Consider the following 20,253-nt stretch of genomic DNA (forward strand, 5'->3'; position numbering starts at 1 on the left):
ATAATAGATTATGCTTTACTTTTGTATTAGAGCAGATAGGGTCTATTTTACATCTCATTTTGCTGCTTTTGAGGGGTATTTTGTCCCCTTAAGAACTCTTAGTTTAAGAGTCCTTAAACTAAGGACTCTTATTTATGTTATCAAATTATTTTCATGTTGTCTACAATTATCCCCTGCCTACTCTGTGACTGGCATTTGTATTTAAAAAAGCTAAGCTATATGTAAAAAATAAAATAATTAGGATTGTTAATAATTTCATTGTGTGTGTGCTTATGTATGTTCTTATGTGTCGACCCTCTACCCACCTCTCTCCCAGAATTAATTTGGTGAATGAAAACTAGTTAAATGACCTGGAGTTATGGGAAATTAAAGAGTAAAAGAAATTATCATAGGAACTATACCAAAGGGAATAGAGAATGTGGACCCAGACTATGAAACAAGTAAAACAAGTAAAAACTTGAACTATTTTGAAGAAAACCAATATAGAATTATTGAATAATGTACCTAAAAGTAAGTTCATGTAATTTTACCATAACTTATTTAACATCAACATTCTGTCAAGTGGGTGAAATTCTTTAGAGCATATATAAATATTTAATATATTTTATTAATATAGATCATAGGTTTAAAATTATTAGGTGCTCAATCAGAGCTAGTCTTCTGGTTTCAAACAGCATAGAAATAAGTAATAGTGAAGCCACATTTTTTTTTAGAAATGTGGTTCCACTTATATTATCTGTCATCATATATGTTTTTTTATATGTGGCCCAGCTGTTCATTCAACTCAATGTTATATTTGTGCATTTTCATAGTTCACCTCAGAGATAGATTTTTAGAACTTTAAATGTTATTGATGACTAATGATTATGCAGTTAACATATAGCAGCTGGCTAGCTTCAATAATATTTTCTTAATGCTATAAGGATGATTTCAGTTATTCTTTGAAAGCTAACAGCTATTTTTTTAACTTTTGAAAAGGATACTCTTTTGAAATGCCTAAAATAGAATAATATTTGTTAAAGTGTTCTGGAGAAAGAAATACAACTGTTAAAACCCAGAGAAAATTCATTTTATTCAAAATTTTATAGTATCATCTATAAAATGATCCCCACTAGATAGAAAAATAATGGGCTTTATATATATATGTATGTATATGAATATATATGAATATATATATATATATAGTCTTATACAGCATTCCTTATCTTACAGATGAGCTCAGTGAAAATGTTGCGGCCTCGTCTCAATAGCATTCTTTTCAAGCTCACATTTGAAGAACATGTAAACAACATCAAGCCAAGCATCATAGCAGTAACTCTGGCCTGTGAAGAACTGAAGAAAAGTGAAAGTTTTAACAGACTTTTAGAGTTAGTTCTTTTGGTTGGAAACTACATGAACTCAGGCTCAAGAAATGCCCAGTCTTTGGGTTTTAAGATCAACTTTCTATGTAAGGTAAGAGAACATCTTATAATGCCAATTTACAACAATAATCTCACCTATGACAGAGAAGTCACTTTAAACACCAATAGTGTGTAAACCAAAAAATTATGCTTTAAAAGGATGAATTTTATGGCATGTGAGAGCTGGGTTCAATCTCTGAATTGGGAAGATGCCCTGGCTAAGGGAACGGCCACACACTCCAGTTTTCTGGCTTGTAGAATTCCATGGACAGAGGAGCCTGGCAGGCTACAGTCCATGGGATTACAGAGAGTCAGACATGACTGAGTGAAGTCATCTTTAAAACAGATAAATGATTTTTAAAAACCTTACTGTAATAAAATCTCAAAGACTGCAAATTTTTCTATAGTATACTGTTCAGCTCTTGCTGATCAAATCTTTCTGGAGTTTTTTGACCCAAAAAAATGGCTTTTATAAACTAGATGCAGCGTTGTATATTAATCCCGTCAAACTTATTTTGTGACTCCAGAAAGTATTTGAGGAGCTAAGTTCAGTGAGGTAATAGCCAAGTATTTCTTTCTGAATATGCTTTGCTTATTCTCCTCTAAGAAAATAATACTCTTTTTTGTTGAAAGTGTTGTGTTAATAAACTTATACTAAGAATCTAGTGCATTAACTAAAAGTTTTAAAAAAAACAAGTGATAATACTCTTATTGTTTTGATTAAACCATTTCATGATATTGTTCTCGAGGTTTTAAGTCTTATGAAAGGTAAACAAAGAAACGGACAAGTGATGATATAGGTCCATTTCTAGGTTAGGGCAAACCACCATATTCAAGGGAAAAACCTGTCTGTTACACAAAGAAAACTGAACAGACTCTGAGGGGAAGGCCTGTAAGAAAGCTAGAGACAAATAAATCTGAAAACAAGCAATCAGACTTTGACATCTCACCATTGTTTCACTTTTTTTTTTCCTTTACATCTGAAAACATTACAAAACTTTGGTTAGTTCTTGAAGTATATTATCTATCTAGGAATGGGTATAAATTTCTTTTCTATTTATGCATTAAATAGATGTGCAATACATATAAATGTGCTAGCATTTTAATATGTATCAAAAATGATTTGCTCCTGGTTGTTCTCTCCCAGATAGACATAAAGAATAACATTTGTAGATAAGAAGATGCATAATGAAATTGTATTGTTTACTCCTGATTTATTTTTGAGAGGCATAGGGAAAGATGGGAAGATAGGGAAGATGTTCTGGAAGGTTAGATTTTTGTTAAAAACAAACAGTTTTAGTCCCTCTTCTTGTGATATGAGGAGACATGTGAAATTATGTGATAATGCCAACAAGAATAAAGCAGTGCTTGTAATAAATTAGAATACCCCACACCCTGATTTGAAGGGTAAAACTAAATAAGCCTTTTCATTTTATTCCACATCATATACTCTAAACTAGTACAAGCATCTCTTATCAAGATGTTAGCTGTTTAGAGTATATACTGTAGGCACAGTGAATGAATCTTAAAGTGTTCTTAGTTGGTGATTACCAAAACATAATTTAAAATATCATTGGAAATTGGTATTGTTAATCTGTTTCACATTTAATTCATATAAAGAAGACATTTAAAATAAACTGTCCTAATTTGAATAAATATGTACCTTTTTAAGTGTCTTAATTTCATGCTATTCAAATTAATAATGTGAACTGATTTTATTGAGGCAATAATAAATAAGTCATTTATACATAGGAACAAAAGATTCCATTAATCTCACAGAAGGATTGTACAGTTGCATCTTATATTTTGGATAGAGGCTTCTTCCTGTCATCTTCCTGTCAAATAAAAGTTCTTCCACACAGCGCTGGTCTGACATCTATCACTAGAAGTATGCCTAAAGGATTCAGCACAAAGATTTTTGCCAACTTCAAATAAAATAAAAAATATTCTTGTGGGAAATACTACCATGTAGTAATAGATGTTCTAAAAGAGAAAGAAGTGAATGTTTAAAAATCTTTTGCCTTCTCCCACTTTTCAGTAGGATTTTTATGTTCAGGGGAATACTTGTCATTAAGAAAGAGAAATATATACATGTGTGATATTCCCACAATATCTAGGATTAAAAAAATGTTCCTGAAATGCAGAGGATTCTAAGTAGATATAGATGTCTAAAATGAGAGAAATTTACTGAAGTATGTAGAAATAGTTAGCTTAAATTTATAATCTGTTGTAAATTGAGTTAACTGCTGATGTATGATTGGCTAGAATTTGCCTGGAAAATCCCATTAACGGAGGAGCCTGGTGGGCTGCAGTCCATGGGGTCGCTACGAGTCGGACACGACTGAGCGACTTCCCTTTAACTTTTCACTTTCATGCATTGGAGAAGGAAATGGCAACCCACTCCAGTGTTCTTGCCTGGAGAATCCCAGGGACGGGGGAGCCTGGTGGGCTGCTGTCTATGGGGTCACACAGAGTTGGACACGACTGAAGTGACTTAGTAGCAGCAGCCGTTAAATTCCAGTTATATTATAAAAGATCACTTGGTTGATTTTTCTTAACATTTTTTTTTCTTAATAAAAATAGCAGAGGGGACTTTCTTTGCTGGGTATTTGGCAAAACTAATACAATTTTGTAAAGTTTAAAAATAAAATAAAATTAAAACTGGGAAAAAAATAAAATGATATCACTTGCCTACATAAATTATTCTAATGATTATTTCCTTTCTTGGTGAATTTAAAACTGTAATCTACTTTTCATAAGAACCTATAGATTATGTTAAAATATTCACAGTGTTAAAAAGGAGCCATGTCATAAGCAGTTAAATTTATCAGATATTTCTTATAGTAAAATGATATTAAAAATTCAGATGGTCACAATAAGTACTACCCTCATCACAAAATGCTTTGCTAATTTGCAGTAGTGTGTTATCACTGTGAGTCACCAATGTAGGGTGATGAACTGTAATACAAATCATTTCTATGCAGATGAATTTCCAATGTTAGCTTGGTCTCTGCTTCAGATCAGATCAGATCAGTCGCTCAGTCATGTCCGACTCTTTGCGACCCCATGAATCACAGCACGCCAGGCCTCCCTGTCCATCACCAACTCCCGGAGTTCACTGAGACTCACGTCCATCGAGTCAGTGATGCCATCCAGCCATCTCATCCTCTGTCATCCCCTTCTCCTCCTGCCTCCAATCCCTCCCAGCATCAGAGTCTTTTCCAATGAGTCTACTCTTCGCATGAGGTGGCCAAAGTACTGGAGTTTCAGCTTTAGCATCATTCCTTCCAAAGAAATCCCAGGGCTGATCTCCTTCAGAATGGACTGGTTGGATCTCCTTGCAGTCCAAGGGACTCTCAAGAGTCTTCTCCAACACCACAGTTCAAAAGCATCAACTCTTAGGCGCTCAGCCTTCTTCACAGTCCAACTCTCACCTCCATACATGACCACAGGAAAAACCATAGCCTTGACTAGATGGACCTTTGTTGGCAAAGTAATGTCTCTGCTTTTGAACATGCTATCTAGGTTGGTCATAACTTTCCTTCCAAGGAGTAAGCGTCTTTTAATTTCATGGCTGCAGTCACCATCTGCAGTGATTTTGGAGCCCAGAAAAATAAAGTCTGACACTGTTTCCGCTGTTTTCCCCATCTATTTGCCATGAAGTGGTGGGTCCGGATGCCATGATCTTCGTTTTCTGAATGTTGAGCTTTAAGCCAACTTTTTCACTCTCCACTTTCACCTTCATCAACCTATTGATTATTAAAATTCTAACCAATAGTAATGTTGTGCTTCAGGGTCATTTGTTATTTTTGTTTTCAGTGTATAATAGCATATAATCTACATAAGAACAAAACATTTAAAAATACTTAGCTCTCCCTAGACACTGCACTTTGTGGGTATATCAGATAAGGAATGTGCTTTGCAAGGTAAAAGAGGAGAGTGAAAAAGTTGGCTTACAACTCAACATTCAGAAAACTAAGATCATGGCATCTGGTCCCATCACTTCATGGCAAATAGATGGGGAAATAATAGAAACAGTGAGAGACTTTATTTTTTGGGCTCCGAAATTACTGCAGATGGTGACTGCACCCGTGAAATTAAACGACACTTGCTCCTTGGAAGAAAAGCTATGACTAACATAGACCGTATATTAAAAAGCAGAGATATTATTACTTTGGCAGCAAAAGTCCGTCTAGTCAAAGCTATGGTTTTTCCAATATTCATTGTATGGATGTGAGAGTTGCACTATAAAGAAGACTGAGCGCAGAAGAATTGATGCTTTTGAACTGTGGTGTTGGAGAAGACTTGAGAGTCCCTTGGACTGCAAGGAGATCCAACTAGTCCATCCTAAAGGAAATCAGTCCTGAATATTCATTGGAAGGACTGATACTGAAGCTGTAATTCCAATACTTTGGCCACCTGATGTGAAGAACTGACTCATTGGAAAAGACCCTGATGTTGGAAAAGATGGAATCCAGGAGGAGAAGGGGACACCAGAGGATGAGAAAGTTGGATGGCATCACCGACTCAATGAACATAAGTTTGAGTAAACTCTGGGAGTTGGCTCTGGACAGGGAAGCCTAGTGTGCTGCAGTCCATGGGGTCACAATGAGTTGGACACGACTGAGCGACTGAAGTGACTGACTTACAAGCAACAGAAAGTGACTGTGCCTAATTTAAGCAAAAAATGGAATTTATAGAGAGGAGCTCAACCAGAAAGTGAGGAAAGCCTAAAGAACTTGTCCGTTAAAATTATGGCACCAATTATGGCAGCTTTGAGAATGCTGAAAGCAGGAATGAATGGAAAATCTTTGCAGAAAGTTGCCTCTAGGGTGTATTAGTTGTAACCATTTTATTCCTTCTTTCCTTGTGTTTAATTCAAATTCTAATTAGAAAGACGGGCCAATTGGCCTGGTGTAGAAACTTGTGGACACAGCCAGGGAAGGAGAGGGTGGGACTAATTGAGAGAGTAGCACTGACATATGTACAGTACCATATGTAAAATAGATGGCTAGTGGGAAACAGCTGTATAACACAGGGAGCTCAACTTGGTACTTTTTGATGACCTAGAGGGATGGGATATGAGGTACATGGGAGGGAGGCTCCAGAGGGAAGTGATATATGCATACCTGGGGTTTCCCAGGTGGTGCTAGTGGTAAAGAACCTCCCTACCAATGCAGAACACAGTAGAGACCGTAGTTCCGTCCTTCGGTTGGGAAGGTCCCTTGGAGGAGGACCTGGCAACCCACTCCGGTATTCTTGCCTGGACAATGCCTTGGACAGAGGAGCCTGGCAGGCTACCATCCATAGAGTCGCAATGAGTGAGACACAACTGAAGTGACTTACCAAGCATGCATGGCTGATTCACATTGTTGTATTGTAGAAACTAACACAACATTGTAAAGCAATCATCCTCCAATTAAGAATTTTTTAGAAATGGAAAAAAAATTAAGATCTCAGAAAAGAAAAAGAAGCCGTTTCAAGGAAGTATGAAGAGAAATAAGAGTTTAGTTATGTAGCAGTCATGAATAGGGAATTTCAGTGATAATTAAAGGAAAACATCTTCAGTTTCTATATATCCCTTGTTAGTTTTATTTTTCCTGTATACTTGCATTTTCTAGTATGCATTTTGGAATGTACACTGATTACATGTTTAAAATTGATAGCTATTATCAAAAAGTACAAAAGAAGGTCTGTGTAAATAAATAATGGTTACCAAAAATAAAAAGGAAAAGGAATATCCCTTGTCCAAGTGAAGGCATGATTGGTCATGCCTTAAAGGAGTCTATTACCAAGGAAAAGGATACCGGAAGTTAGAGACCAATGAAGCGATAAAAGCCAGGTCCAAACAAAGGCAAACAAAACAGATGGTTGGTATCCCAGGGGGATACATACATTTCAGAAGATACACAGAAAGCTCGAGCTTGTCATACAGTTGAGTAGGCTGGAAATATACATACAGAGTACTATGCATATACATAAGAGTACTATGTAATGTTGCAATATACTTCTGTCAATGAATATAAAAAGTAATAGCATTTGAGATTATTTTGAGCTTAGCAAAACTTCAGGGGAGGGAGGAATTTTTGGTGCTAGAGGTGAAGATGAGAGTGGTACTGATAAATTAGAACAGAAGAATCTTGAAGGATAGATCTAATTAAGTTATATGAATGGAAGAAGAAGCCATAACCTTATAAGATGGGAGAACACTGGGCTTAGAACTTGCATATTAGCTTCTGTTTTGCCCATCACTAGCCATAGTTTCATGGCCAACTCATTTACTCTCTCCAAACCTGTTTCCTCATCTATAAATGAAGAAATACAATGACCCGTGTTTATTGTCATAGGATTATTTTCAGAGTCAAATAAAATTATCTTTGTCACTGTACTTTGAAAAATTACTGTGTTAAAAAATGGTAGTAGTACTTTTTAATGATGATATATGACTAGGAGTAATTCATGATACGTTTGAAGATGAATTAAAAACTACAGTGCCTGGAATACTGGGTGTATGTTGGAAACAAATAGCATTGATAGGTAGGTTGTGAGAAGATTTTGAGTAATTTGTATACTAGCTTCAGTATCTTGCCTCCAAAACTTTTTTTGAAAATCACTCACACCCATTTTATAAAATGTGAAGGCCAAAACCTTTGTTTTTCTGCCTTAATATCTCCTTCACGTATACTATGACTTTCTAGTCATTCTAGCTGGATAGAGAGACATAACAAATTATGATATGGTATGTTGATATATTTTTGTACAGATGTAAACAACCCGAAGAAAACATTTGGTTTTACTGTGGAGAAAATTTTAGATATCTAACTTTGATTTAGAGGGTTAATAGAATAATGTAATTGTGCTACTTTTTTCCTAAGAGTCACCATTTATATAAAGTTTTGTAACATAATGGTCTTATTTCCTAGAGGCTATCACATAGCTATCTCACCAAGGATACAAAATAAAGCATCTGTCTCCCCCATAGAAGTTGTAAGAGAGAGAGTGAATTAGGTTCAGTTTCAGTCTGAAATATAACATACTAGAACATGTGATTTGTAAGGAAAATGACTGCTGTCTGTGGAAACAAAATTAAGAAATTTGTAATTCTAAAGAAAATCTATAAAAGATCTAAGAAAAAAGTTATATGTAAGTACTCTAAAAATTATATAGTATCTAATAATTTTAATTGAAATTATGTGGATTATCTCTAAATTTGGAACCTTCACATCAGAACATATCTAGTCAGTCTAGCCTCTTCATTCTTCAGATAAGAAAACTGACCCTTGGAGAAGTGAAATATTATACTTTGGTTGATGTATTAGTTGGTTCATGCTGTCATAGGAGAATACTGCAGGCTGGGTGGCTTAAACAACAGAAATTAATTTTCTCACAGATTTGGAGATTGGAAGTTCAAGATCAAGATGTTAATATATGGTTCTCTTTCTGATTTACAGACAACTCCCTTCTTAGTTGGTAACAGTGAGTTTCATAAAGCTGGGTATCACAACCAACCGTCTTGGTGTGTCCAGGACTAAGAGCTTTCTTGAGATTCATGACTTTCACTACAAAAATTGGGCAATCTCAGGGAAACTGGGCCAGTTGGTCACATTAGTTAAGAAAATAACAGGGGCTCTGTATAAACCTAGAAGGGTGGGATGGGGAGGGAGGCTCACGAGGGAGGGGACATGTGTATACCTATGGCTGATTCATGTTGAGGTTTGACAGAAAACAACAAAATTCTGCAAAGCAATGATCCTTCAATTAAAAAATAAATTAAAAAAAAAAAAGAAAATAGAGGTAGCATCTTGGCCTCCTGATTATATTTTATTTATTTTTCTCTCTCTCACCTTTGTTTTTTTTTTTTTTTTTTTTGTTTTTGTTTTAAACATGTAACTAGAACAGTTTGCCTTTCATATTTTTATAATGTCGTTTGCTACTCTTCTTCATCTGGTTATCTAGTTTTTACCGTTTAGCTCTTCTTCTCTGGTTCCCATTACACATTGTGAAGATAATTATTATAGGACTATTTACTTACTTTACTGTACTTTTTTATTTGATCTCTCTTTCTCTGTAAAGATGCAGAACTCATGCAGGGTAGTTACTATTTTATTCTAAATTTTATCCCCAGTCTATTGTATAAAAATTACTTTTGAATGAAAGGTATGCAATTTAATTAAATAAAAGGATTTGTCATGAGAGCTCAACATAAGTATTAGCATTTTTTAAGTGAGCGCATTTAGTTTTTCACAGATATAAAGAGTGTATTTTTACCATCAAAACTATTATATGTATAACTATAACATTTAACTATGGTTTATTTGCAAAAATATAAAAGTATACTGGTTCATATCAATATAAACCAAAAATTCACCCTCAAACATGCGTTATAAAATAAATATTGCACTATTAATTTAAAACCAAAGATACTGTTGAAAATAACCATAAGATATACTGAAAGGCGCCCTAGTAAAGATCAGTAAATCCTGGTCAGTAGTCTATGCAGTTGGTTGCCTGTGTTTTTACAGTTTAGATATATCCCTTGTGATTCAGAGAAATTTATTATTATTAATCCGATTCTGTAGATTAGGAAACAGCTCAGTGATAAAGCATCCGCCTGCAATGCAGGAGACAGAGGAGACTCGGGTTCGATACTTGGGTTCAGAAGATCCCCTAGAGGAAAAAATGGCAACCTTTTCCAGTATTCTTACAAGCAGAATCCCATGGATAGAGGAGCCTGGCGGGCTGCAGTCCATGCATCGCAAAGAGTTGGACATGAATGAGCATGAATGCACATGTGACAGCCCAGTAAGGTTATGTAATTTTTTACAAGATAAAAAAGCTAGTAAATGTCCAAATTTGGGTTTAAATCTAGGTTTTCTGTGTTCAAAACCTTGCAACACACTGCCCTCTCACTGTATTGTAACAGAATGTTTAGTTATACATGGCTCATTTCAAGGAAGAATTACAGAACCAACTCTGCCCCTTACAGAGTACTGAAAATGTAGATTTTCTTGCCTCTCCTGTAGATTGTAAAATGAGAAATCTTTCTTTTTTATTATTCAAATTGAAATAGAAGTCATTGTAGGAATATTAATAGAATTCCTCTAAGATATTATAATGTATCCAGGAAGTAGTACTTATATAATTGTAATAAAATGGCACCTGGTAATCTGAATAATTATAGAGCAGTCACTTTCTTTGTATGTATAGGCTGTCATACTATATCAGTTTTGTGTAGGCAGGGTTGGCTGCTTTCCTCAATACATATTTTCTACAAATGAACATCTGTTCTCCAGAGAGACAGCTTACCCAGGATCACTCAGTATTGGAGGTGAGGTTAGAATCCCACTTTTCCTGGGACTCAAAGTATTTCAGTGGCCCAAGGTATTTTTTTTTTTAGAATTAGATGATGTCTTTTGGTTTACTCAGCTATGCTTTTTCCTATAAGACAGTTTTGGCATTATTTGGGTTTGGGGGAGATGTGACTGATAATTTACTGAGAAGAAAATGACGTTGAGGAAGGCATTTGTCTTGGAACAATTCCATGTAAGGGAAGATTATATTCTCTATCAAGAACAGAGTTGGATGGAATGTTAGGTGCTCTTACCAAGCTTTCTTTTTTTTCCCTCTGGGTCCTTTTAACTTTCCTTCAGTGGGCTCTTGCAACAAAGACTTTTCAGTTAATGATCTATATGATTCATGGGTTATAATTAGTGATACAAGATCCAAAGCTACAGCAACACACAGAGGAGGTGACTCATGTTATTTTGCATTTTAAAATGTCACCACATAATACAGTGATATATTGTATTATTTGTTCATAACTCATGACCAGTAGACACAAACATCTCAGGTTAAGGGTTTGTCTGTGGCTCATTATGTTACATTGAAGCAAGACCATTCACCATTCTTGACCTCTGAAATAACTAAGTACCATAGAATGAGGTAAGGACAGGATATCATTCTTAATTTTAAATGATTTCCTTTGTTCAGCTTATTTGATGGTTGACCTTTATTTATTTATTTTTTATTTTTTTTTAATTTAAATTTATTTATTTTAATTTGAGGCTAATTACTTTATATTATTGCATTGGTTTTGCCATATCTCAACATGAATCCGTCACGGGTGTACACGTGTTCCCCATCCTGAACCCCCCTCCCACCTCCCTCCCCATACCATCCCTCTGGGTCATCCCAGTGCACCAGCCCCAAGTATCCTGTATCCTGCATTGAACCTGGACTGGCAATTCATTTCTTATATGATATTATACATGTTTCAATGCCATTCTCCCAAATCATCCCACCCTCTCCCTCTCCCACAGAGTCCAAAAGACTATTCTATATATCTGTGTCTCTTTTGCTATCTCACATACAGGGTTATTGGTACCATCTTTCTAAATTCCATATATATGTGTGAGTATACTGTATTGGTGTTTTTCTTTCTGGCTTAGTTCACTCTGTATAATAGGTTCCAGTTTCATCCACCTCATTAGAACTGATTCAAATATATTCTTTTTAATGGCTGAGTAATACTCCATTGTGTATATGTACCACTGCTTTCTTATCAATTCATCTGCTGATGGGCATCTAGGTTGCTTCCATGTCCTGGCTATTATAAACAGTGCTTCAATGAACATTGGGGTACATGTGTCTCTTTCAATTCTGGTTTCCTCAGTGTGTATGCCCAGCAGTGGGATTGCTGGGTCGTATGACAGTTCTATTTCCAGTTTTTTAAGGACTCTCCACACTGTTCTCCATAGTGGCTGTACTAGTTTGCATTCCCACCAACAGTATAAGAGGGTTCCCTTTTCTCCACACCCTCTCCAGAATTTATTGCTTTTAGACTTTTGTATCGCAGCCATTCTGACTGGCATGAAATGGTACTTCATTGTGGTTTTGATTTGCATTTCTCTGATAATGAGTGATGTTAAGCATCTTTTCATGTGTTTGCTAGCCATCTGTATGTCTTCTTTGGAGAAATGTCTATTTAGTTCTTTGGCCCATTTTTTGATTGGGTCGTTTATTTTTCTGAAATTGAGCTGCAGGAGTTGCTTGTATATTTTTGAGATTAGTTGTTTGTCAGTTGCTTCATTTGCTATTATTTTCTCCCATTCTGAAGGCTGTCTTTTCACCTTGCTTATACGTTCCTTTATTGTGCAGAAGCTTTTAATTTTAATTAGGTCCCATTTGTTTATTTTTGCTTTTATTTCCAATATTCTGGGAGGTGGGTTATAGAGGGTCCTGCTGTGATTTATGTCGGAGAGTGTTTTGCCTATGTTCTCCTCTAGCAGTTTTATAATTTCTGGTCTTACATTTAGATCTTTAATCCATTTTGAGTTTATTATTGTGTATGGTGTTAGAAAGTGTTCTAGTTTCATTCTTTTACAAGTGGTTGATCAGTTTTCCCAGCACCACTTGTTAAAGAGGTTGTCTTTTCTCCATTGTATATTCTTGCCACCTTTGTCAAAGATAAGGTGTCCATAGGCGCATGGATTTATCTCTGGGCTTTCTATTTTGTTCCATTGATCTATATTTCTGTCTCTATGCCAGTACCATACTGTCTTGATGACTGTGGCTTTGTAGTAGAGCCTGAAGTCAGGCAGGTTGATTCCTCCAGTTCCATTCTTCTTTCTCAAGATTGTTTTGGCTATTTGCGGTTTTTTGTATTTCCATACAAATTGTGAAATTATTTGTTCTAGCTCTGTGAAAAATACCATTGGTAGCTTAACAGGGATTGCACTGAATCTATAGATTGCTTTGGGTAGTATACTCATTTTCACTATATTGATTCTTCTGATCCATGAACATGGTATATTTCTCCATCTATTAGTGTCCTCTTTGTTTTCTTTCACCAGTATTTTATAGTTTTTTATATATAGGTCTTTTGTTTCTTTAGGTAGATATATTCCTAAGTATTTTAGTCTTTTTGTTGCAATGGTGAATGGAATTGTTTCCTTAATTTCTCTTTCTGTTTTCTCATTATTAGTGTATAGGAATGCAAGGGATTTCTGTGTGTTGATTTTATATCCTGCAACTTCATTGATTATATCTACTAATTTTCTGGTGGAGTCTTTAGGGTTTTCTATGTATGTAGAGGATCATGTCATCTGCAAACAGTGAGAGTTTTACTTCTTCTTTTCCAATTTGGATTCCTTTTATTTCTTTTTCTTCTCTTATGGCTGTGGCCAAAATTTCCAAAACTATGTTGAATAGTAGTGGTGAAAGTGGGCACCCTTGTCTTGTTCCTGACTTTAGGGGAAATGCTTTCAGTTTTTCACCATTGAGGATAATGTTTGCTGTCGGTTTGTCACATATAGCTTTTATTTTATTCTTTATCCCAGGGATACAAGGATTCTTCAGTATCTGCTAATCAATCAATGTAATACACCACATTAACAAATTGAAAAATAAAAGCCATATGATTATCTCAATAGATGCAGAGAAAGCCTTTGACAAAATTCAACATCCATTTATGATAAAAACTCTTCAGAAAGCAAGAATAGAAGGAACATACCTCAACATAATAAAAGCTATATATGAACTTTATTTAAATCCTTTGTTTTGTATTGTACTGTGGTTAATGGGCTCTTGTCTTTGAGAACCACTCAATAAAAAAAATGAATGTTGAACCCTTGTTGACTATGTCCATGGTGACAGTTAAGATTCAATTTCTGTAACTGTGTCAATGGTTTTGCTTCCTGTAGCTCTTCACAACAATCAATACACCCAAATTTGTGAATTTTCAAAGAGCAAGTTTTGATATTGTCAGTAAGTGCTGAAATGTTTAAATTTATAGAACTCTATTTGGCAAAACTAATACAATTGTGTAAAGTTTAAAAATAAAATAAAATTAAAAAAAAATTTATTTGTTTGAAGAAACAATTCTCCATAAGCTGTTTTAATTCCCATATGTTATTCATAATATGTCTTCAAGCACATACTCTTAATCAGTGCATGTGGACTTGTACTGGAGAAGGAAATGGCAACCCATTCCAATATTCTTGTCTGGAGAATCCCATGGACAGAGGAGCCTGGTGGGCTACTGTCCATAGGGTCGTTCAAAGTTCAACAAGACTGTAACAACTTAGCATGCATGCATGCATTGGAGAAGGAAATGGCAACTCACTCCAGTATTCTTGCCTGGAGAATCCCAGGGACGGAGGAGCCTGGTGGGCTGCCGTCTATGGAGTCATACAGAGTCAGACATGACTGAAGCGACTTAGCAGCAGCAGTGGACACATTGTACACATGTGCAAATGTAATACTAAAAGATTGCTTCAGTCACCTTATTTCTCCAGTAATCAAGATGTGTGGATACCAGCTCAGAAATCCAATCCAGAGTTCTTGCCTCCAATGCCTTTCATGCAAATCTGAGCAAAACACAGGCTACTTCTGAGCTTCACTTTAAAAATACAGCCCCCTAATGGTTGGAAAAATATGAGCACATCTCCTGTATTTTGTAATCCCATGAACACACTGCGATGTGCTTCAAAGATTGTCCTTCAGTGTGAAAATCTCCTGTCTTCCCACTTCTAAGATGGAGGGTGCATGCGTACTCAGTCATGTCTGACTCTGTGACCCTCCAGGATTCTCTGTACATGGTGATTCTCCAGGCACGTATCCTGGAGTGGGTTGTTATGCCCTCCTCCAGGGGATCTTCCTGACCCAGGAATGGAACCCACGTCTCCTGTGTCCCCTGCATATCAGGTGGATTCTTTACCTGCTGAGCCATTGGGGAAGCCCAAGATGCAGGGTATCTGCTGCTGCTGCTGCTGCTAAGTTGCTTCAGTCATGTCCAACTGTGCGACCCCATAGATGGCAGCCCACCAGGCTCCTCCGTTCCTGGGATTCTCCAGGCAAGAACACTGGTGTGGGTTGCCTTTTCCTTCTCCAATGCATGAAACTGAAAAGTAAAAGTGAAGTCACTCAGTCATGTCCGACTCTTAGTGACCACATGGACTGCAGCCTACCAGGCTCCTCCGTCCATGGGATTTTCCAGGCAAGAGTACTGGAGTGGGGTGCCAATGCCTTCTCCAAGATGCAGGGTACCTAGTGTCTTTATTTCTAAGATAGATATCTCAATTTTTCCAAATGGTTACAGCATTTTCCTGATTTATGTTAATGTGGAGTTGCTTTGCATCTTATTTTCTGTAGCCTACTGTATAGAATCGAGGTGAGAAAAAAGACTACCTGCTGTATCAGCAGGGGTAAAAGTATATGATCACATTATGCACAGGGATTAACCAGTTTTGTAGATGTACTTCTTCAAATTGGTATAGTTGGAATACCTTTTTTGAAACCTTGAGCTCTAATGAAAAGAAACAAACTCACACTTTTATTCTCATACTTTGCTCTAAAAATATAGCATTCCCATGAGTTTATTTAAAGGTTTTTCTTTAAGTTGAAATATTCATTAATGTAAATTCATTGCTGCAAATTAGGTAATACTTTAAATGTAACAGTTGTTTGTTTTCTCAGAATTTGATTGCATCTGTTTAGATATTATCACATTTACAACACTATAGTTTAGGGTGTGTGAAAACTTCATTATATCCCCCAATTTTCAGTTTATTAAATTCTCTGAAGAATAGTAGTTTAAAAATGCAATTTGTCTAATGCAAATGATTATTATTCCTTTTCAATATTGACTGCTTTGAAAACATTTTCTTTTTTCTGAATACTTTTTTTTTTCTATTTTGCTTGTATATCTGAAAATGTTCTTTTCTCAAAACACACACACACACCAAGATCTTTAAGTATAATTCTTAATATTGTGACACCTATGCTTCTATCCCTGGTTTTAACTTCTGTTACCATTAAATCTGCATCCCATATGTCCAGATAACTTGTTATGAAGGGTAATATGAGGATATATAGTATATACATTTACACTTGCCTTGTGAACTAGCTATGCCTATTTACTATACCCCCTTATGGAAACATATGATCTTTTTGATAGGAAAAATATTTCAATTTTTGAAAGTTTTCTATTAGTAAGAGGACTGAGAAAAAGAAGTTAAAAGCCAGACCAAACTAAGAAGTGTGTGTGTGTGTGTGTGTATGTTGAAGAGATTGAGAGATAAAATAAGAGAGAGGGAATGAAGGAGTGAGAAAGTTTCAGGGTGTTTTTCAGAATCGGATGATCAGAGAAAAATAGAATCCGGTTAAATATTTCTTCTTACATGTAAACTGACAAACTTGTAAAGAGCTTTAAAAATGCAAAGTGAGAGTTGCCACATTATACTCCTTATATTCTGCCAATAATAATTATTTTAAAAGCAAGCAATATAAATTTGTATATAGAAGTGTAGTGAGGGGTAAAATTTGTTTCCAAAAGGGGACTTGTTTATGGCTTTATGACTCGTTAAATACAGACTCATTTCAAGAAAATAAAAACAATGAATGCATCTTTATTTTCTTTCATTTTAAAAATTGTATCCTCTTGCACTGATGTGAAATAAACAATCAACTTAATACTGTGCCATAAAGATACTCCTTGAAGTCATTGTGACTAAACAATAATGGCTATAGTTAACTCTTCTATTAGGTAGTGTGACTGGCAGAGATCAATAATTTGCTACTTTACAAAAAAACTTTTTTATTTTTATTTTTTGGTTCTTGATGAGTCTCCCATATATCAGTTGGCAATAAATAATTTCAGCACTGGAGCAGACCAAATAAATGATGATTTATGGGACTAGCTATAGATCTTACTAGGTTTGCCACAGAGGCTGTTTCTATAGAGGATTTAAGTGAACCCAGCTGGCTTAGTATTCTGTGAATTGCTGTAGTCATTTTCTGAGTTTAATCTTATGACTGATTTTGTAATTCTCACAGTGGGGAAAAGTTGACAACATGAACAGCATTTAGTGAATATAATTAGAAAGTTTGAAAACAAATGCTTTTTTACCCTATAAAAGCTCTGTTCAAAGGGGATTTCGACCCTGTATGAGATTTTTTTCAGAATATGTGACTACTGTGACTGAATGTGAGTGATTATCTTACAAACGAATTTCCCTGCAATGAAACCGTACTAATGGGGGCACGGCAGAACTTTACAAAGGAGGGCTGCTGTCCATGGAAGGGGGTTTATAAGCAGTTAATATTCAAATAAAACTCTGAACATCCATGTATTCCTATGATAATTTTAGGAAATCTAAGAAATACACACACACACACACACACACACACACACACGCACACACACATATATAAATACTTTGGGGGCTTCCCTGGTGTCTCATTGGTAAAGAATCTGCCTGCCAATGCAGGAGACAAAGTTTTGATCCCTGGGTTGGGAACACCCCCTGGAGGAAGGCATGGAAACCCACTCCAGTATTCTTGCTTGGAGAATCCCCATGCACAGAGGAGCCTGGTTGACTATAGTCCATGGGGGTCACAAAAGAGTCGGACAGGACTTAGAGACTAAACAAGGACAAGCAATATTTTTAGCTAGTATTTGGACAGCAAGCTGGCCACATTATTAATTATTTTCTGTGGAACCCTGTGCTAGATGCTTTGCAGGGATAAAGAGAAATAAAACATACTAATGAGCTGGTTGCCAAGTACAGCACATTATAATACTAAAACAAGAGACAGGGAGGAAAATAGGGAGAAATGGGGTGAAGAGAAGGAAGAGATGACTTTTATATAATAGCACACATATAAAATAAGCTGTGTTGCTATAATTAGTGGTTAACTAACCACAAGATAATGAAGTACTCTTTTATGTGATAGCCAATACCGTAAAACTGCCCCTCTTCTTTAGAAACAAAAAGCACAATGCCAGCCTCATTTACAACATGTGCTTTACTTCTCTCCTACAAACCAAAGCTTAGATATTGCATTCCTCCCTTCTGTCATGGGGACAAGCACCAAGAATTGTCATTCATTTTTTTCTTTTTATTTCTTCTTTTTTTAATCGGCATTCTCTTCCCTTTTATGCTACAGAAGGAACATCTTTAAAACAGCTGTTCATAAGTTTCTAATTGCTTTTATAATTGTTACTATTATTTAAAATTTTGGGCACAATCAGTACCTATTCAAAAACAGTAATATAATGGTCTACTGTATGACTGTTATCTGTCTGTACCCTTCCTTATTCAGTAATTGGAGAAAAAATTAAGTAATGTTTCTTTTAATAAGAGATAGTCATGAGGTTTTTCGGATACATAAGACTGAAGAAAGTCACCATTTAATGCTTTGTATGAAGGATCTCTCTTTGAAATCCAAGCAACTAAGGGGAAGAAAATATAAATGTATGCTGAGGTTGAAAATTTAGAAAGAACTCAGTTTTTAAAATTCAAGCAAATAGCTATATACTTAAATTATTTTTTTAATTTAATTGAAATATAGTTGATTTACAATGTTATTAGGTTTAGGTGTATGCAAAAAGTGATTCAGTTATATATATATATTTGTATATTCATTTTTAGATTATTTTCCCATATATATTATTAGAAAATATTGACTATAGTTCCCTGTGCTATACAGTAGATCCTTGATGGTCTATTATATATATAGTAGTGTGTATTTCTTAATTCCAAATGGCTTTTTAGATACTTTAAATTAAATAGAATATTTGACTTTGAAACCTGTGTTGAGGGAAGTTGTAAAGCATTGTAAGCTATTCAGAAATTTAGGGACTGATGCTGATGAAGATTCTAAGGATTTTACATCAGTCACAGCCTGATTTATTCCATTCATTTTACAAGTTTCAGGTTTCACGAAATATATAAGAAAGGCCTGGGTACTTGTCAATTTCTCAAAGAATCTCCTTAGGACTTTTGTTTGTTGCGTTAATTATTTCAGAAGTAAAATGTGTTCACACTTAAGAGATTTGAACTTAACTGGTAAATTTTAAAGTAATTTACCAAAGTATAATTGACATACTCTCAGATTTACTCATTTTTTAATACAGTCTGATGAATTTTGTTGTTTGTATACAGCTGTGTAACCTTCACTGTAGTCAAGACATGAAACAGTTCTAACAACCTGTGTTTGGTCATGCCCCTTTGCAGTCAATCCCTACTCCCAGCTCCAGGCGACTACTTCTTTGCCTTCTGTCACTATAGTTTTAACTTTTTCTACAATTTCATATAAATGAAATCATTCAGTAATGTAATCTTTTCTGTTACTTTGCATTGGTGTGGCTTTCACTTAGCATATTGTTGTGACATGTATCAGTAGTTCATTTCTGTTACTGAATAATATTCCACCACATTTCAATTCATTGATGGGAATTTGGGTTGTTTCTAATTTTTGTCTATTACAAATAATACTGCTCTTAATATTCATGTACAAGACAGAAATTTCCTTTATCTTGGGTAAATACCTAGGACTGGGAGTGTTATATCTTATAGAAAGTAAGGTTTAAGTTTAAAAGATACAGTTTTCCAAGTTATCTGTACCATTTTACATTCTTGTGCTGTGCTACTGTGCTTAGTCACTCAGTCCTGTCCAACTCCTTGTGATCCAATGGACTACAGCCTGCCAGGCTCCTCTGTCCATGGTGATTCTCCAGGCAAGAATCCTGGAGTGGGTTGCCATGCCCTTCTCCAGGGGATCTTCCCAACCCAGGGATCAAACCCAGGTCTCCCGTATTGCAGGCAGATTTTTTACCATCTGAGCCACCAGGGAAGCCCAAGAATACTGAAGTTGGGTAGCCTATCCCCTCTCCAGGGTATCTTCCTGACCCAGGAATTGAACCAGGGTCTCCCATATTTCAGGTGGATTCTTTACCAGCTGAGCTACCAGGGAAGCCCATTTTATATTCATACCTAAAATTAAATTAAATCACAATGAGCTATCATTTCATATCCATTAGATGGGCAAAAAATTTTAAATTCTGATAATA

The 20,253-nt window shown here is 35.6% G+C and overlaps 1 protein-coding gene across 12 annotated transcripts in view; it reads left to right on the forward strand.

The window, feature by feature from the left end:
• The window catches only part of DIAPH2 (diaphanous related formin 2), a 981,259-nt gene that overhangs the window by 506,145 nt on the left and 454,861 nt on the right, over positions 1 to 20,253 (forward strand). For all 12 annotated transcript variants that reach the window (XM_055563966.1, XM_055563967.1, XM_055563965.1 and 9 more), the window contains one exon: positions 1,213 to 1,452. In XM_055563966.1, the coding sequence (XP_055419941.1) occupies positions 1,213 to 1,452 (240 nt within the window). The remainder of the gene's footprint in view (positions 1 to 1,212; positions 1,453 to 20,253) is intronic.

Source organism: Bubalus kerabau, chromosome X (genome assembly GCF_029407905.1).
Source record: "Bubalus kerabau isolate K-KA32 ecotype Philippines breed swamp buffalo chromosome X, PCC_UOA_SB_1v2, whole genome shotgun sequence".
Lineage (NCBI taxonomy): Eukaryota > Metazoa > Chordata > Mammalia > Artiodactyla > Bovidae > Bubalus > Bubalus kerabau.